Below are 2,258 nucleotides of genomic sequence, written 5' to 3' on the forward strand. Positions count from 1 at the left end.
ACGAAAACTCAAAGAGAAAATTCAATAGAAAGAAACAACCGTAAATATTTAAACGAAAGGTTGCGATAAAAAGACGCAACCGTTCAGAGGTACAAAGGCATTTATTGAGATTGCTATTATATATAGATATTGGTTGTTCATTAAAATGTATAAGTGGCAAGTACTGATATGACATTGGGTCATATAGTTTTTAAAAGTAGAGCAGAAGCAAATCATACACATAAAGATTAATTGTATAGTTTAGTGATGAATGTCACTACTCGCTAATGGTTGGGACCTCGGCCTCCACGGCCACTACGACCGTGTTTGCCACGACCTACAACTGTCCACATGTCTTGAATCTTTTAGGTAGGTTTGACAGGCATTTCCCTTAAGATCCATTGAAATACAATATGTTAGAATGACTTTTTATAAGAGGGTCATGAGAAACTAACTCTTTCCAAACTGTCTCCAAAAATACAAGTCGCTTGATCCCGGAGTTCAAAGAGCTTTTTCCATATCCAAGATCCTAGAGAACCATTTGCAAACCATTTTGAAATAGAGAAATAAATATATCCATCTCACATTTCTTCAAACACAAGCCGACCTCCACACCTCCGGGCTTATCCCTCCTCTCCTACATAGAAAACGCCTCGTTCCGGTCGATGGACACAATCTCACTGTTACAGGGTTTTCCCCACCCAAAATCAGATCCATATAGCCCAAAATGGTTCGAACCGGCAATGGATCCAGACTGTGTACCAGGTTTCACACTCTTTGTTCCATCTATGTACCTTTCGCAAATTGTTTCAATCTTTCGTGAACCAATGCTTCTAACTGAATCACTTAGAATCTCGATCGCGTTGACAAATCCATCTTCTCTCAAAAGTACCTTCGCCTTGTAACCAAAGCAACCTATCGGGAACACGCAGTTCCCGAAATACGTCTCAGGAACCGGTGGATCTAACCGGTTCCTCAAATCAGCAGCATACATGAAACGCACCGGCCTGTTCACATCTCCCCCACGCGTCTTCACTAAGCATGTCCACAGGTACGCGTTTGCAACAACGAACGTTGACAAGTGAAGCTCAAGATGAGAGCGAGTTGACTCCTTCTTGGCTCGCTCTCTAAGTTTCTCTATATTCTCTCGAGTCAACTCGAGCGAGATCCGGACTAGGTCGGGGCTGATCTCTTTGGTAGGAAGCAGCTTCAGTGATCTGAGGCTATCTTTCTCTTCTGAAAAATGTGACAAAAGTTCAAAGATTTTTGCATCGAGACTTGCAGGAACATTGATAACCGTACGATCTAAAAACGGACATAAATCATTCGGTAAATCAGTGGCTCCATGTTTACAAATGTGAGCCCATGATTTGATAAACCTAACCACTGTTTTGCCGTCCATAACAGAATGATGAGCTGATATACCAATACAAAACCCTTGGTTCGGGAACAAAGTGATTTGCAAAGAAAGAACCGAAGGTGAGTATTAGAATCATATAGTTAGTCACATGTTGATAATACTTGTAGATAATAGCTTACGGTTAAGGGCTCTGGAATGTCCGGTTTAACCACCTAAATAATCATCTAATTAAGGTGATTTCATTGGTTTAATTCTGGTTTAGTTGGTTTGTTTACTATACATTGTTGTAACAACCTTTCTTGATCATTAATGAGAATCAGAGATTTCACCATGTTTCTCTCTCGATCCATGGTTACTAATATGGTATCAGAGCATTTTTTGCTTGCGTTTCTCTGAATTTCTTCGATTTCTCATCGATTTCTCATTGTTTTTCTTCATCTTCTTCGTTTTTCACCGGCGGATTGTTGCATCGATTCCGGATCTGTGTCAAATTTGAGCTTAAACGGAGCATAATCACCTTCTGAGCTTCTGATTTAGCTTCTTATCGCACATTTGAGCTTCGATTCACTCGTCATGGGGAAACAAAAGAAGAAAACACCAAATCGGAACAAATCTCCGGTCTCAGAGTACTCTCCGATGAAGACTCGAGCTGGATCTTCGTATCCAGTGGCCGATGACATCGTGGATGCTCCTTCTCTTACTTACACGGCTGCGCGAGACAAGATTCAATCGATTTCCGCAGAGATTGACTCGTTTGCTAACGCGCATAGTCCGTTCTTCCTTGACTCTTCTGATCATCCAGGTCTGTCTATTGTCTCACACATTCTTGATGGAACGAATTACAATAACTGGTCAATTGCTATGAAGATGAGTTTGGATGCAAAGAATAAGCTGAGTTTTGTTGATGGATCTCTTCCGC

At 41.0% G+C, this 2,258-nt stretch overlaps 1 protein-coding gene across 1 annotated transcript; it reads right to left on the bottom strand.

Moving 5' to 3' along the window:
• Window positions 1-349: 349 nt before the first annotated feature.
• LOC9313263 (BAHD acyltransferase At3g29680) lies at window positions 350-1,381 on the bottom strand. The gene is given in 1 exon segment (XM_021025115.1): window positions 350-1,381. A coding segment is annotated over 1 exon segment (873 nt). The 3' UTR covers window positions 350-508.
• Between the last annotated feature and the right edge of the window lie 877 nt (window positions 1,382-2,258).

This window comes from Arabidopsis lyrata, assembly GCF_000004255.2.
Source record: "Arabidopsis lyrata subsp. lyrata unplaced genomic scaffold ARALYscaffold_5, whole genome shotgun sequence".
Classification (NCBI taxonomy): Eukaryota; Viridiplantae; Streptophyta; class Magnoliopsida; order Brassicales; family Brassicaceae; genus Arabidopsis; species Arabidopsis lyrata.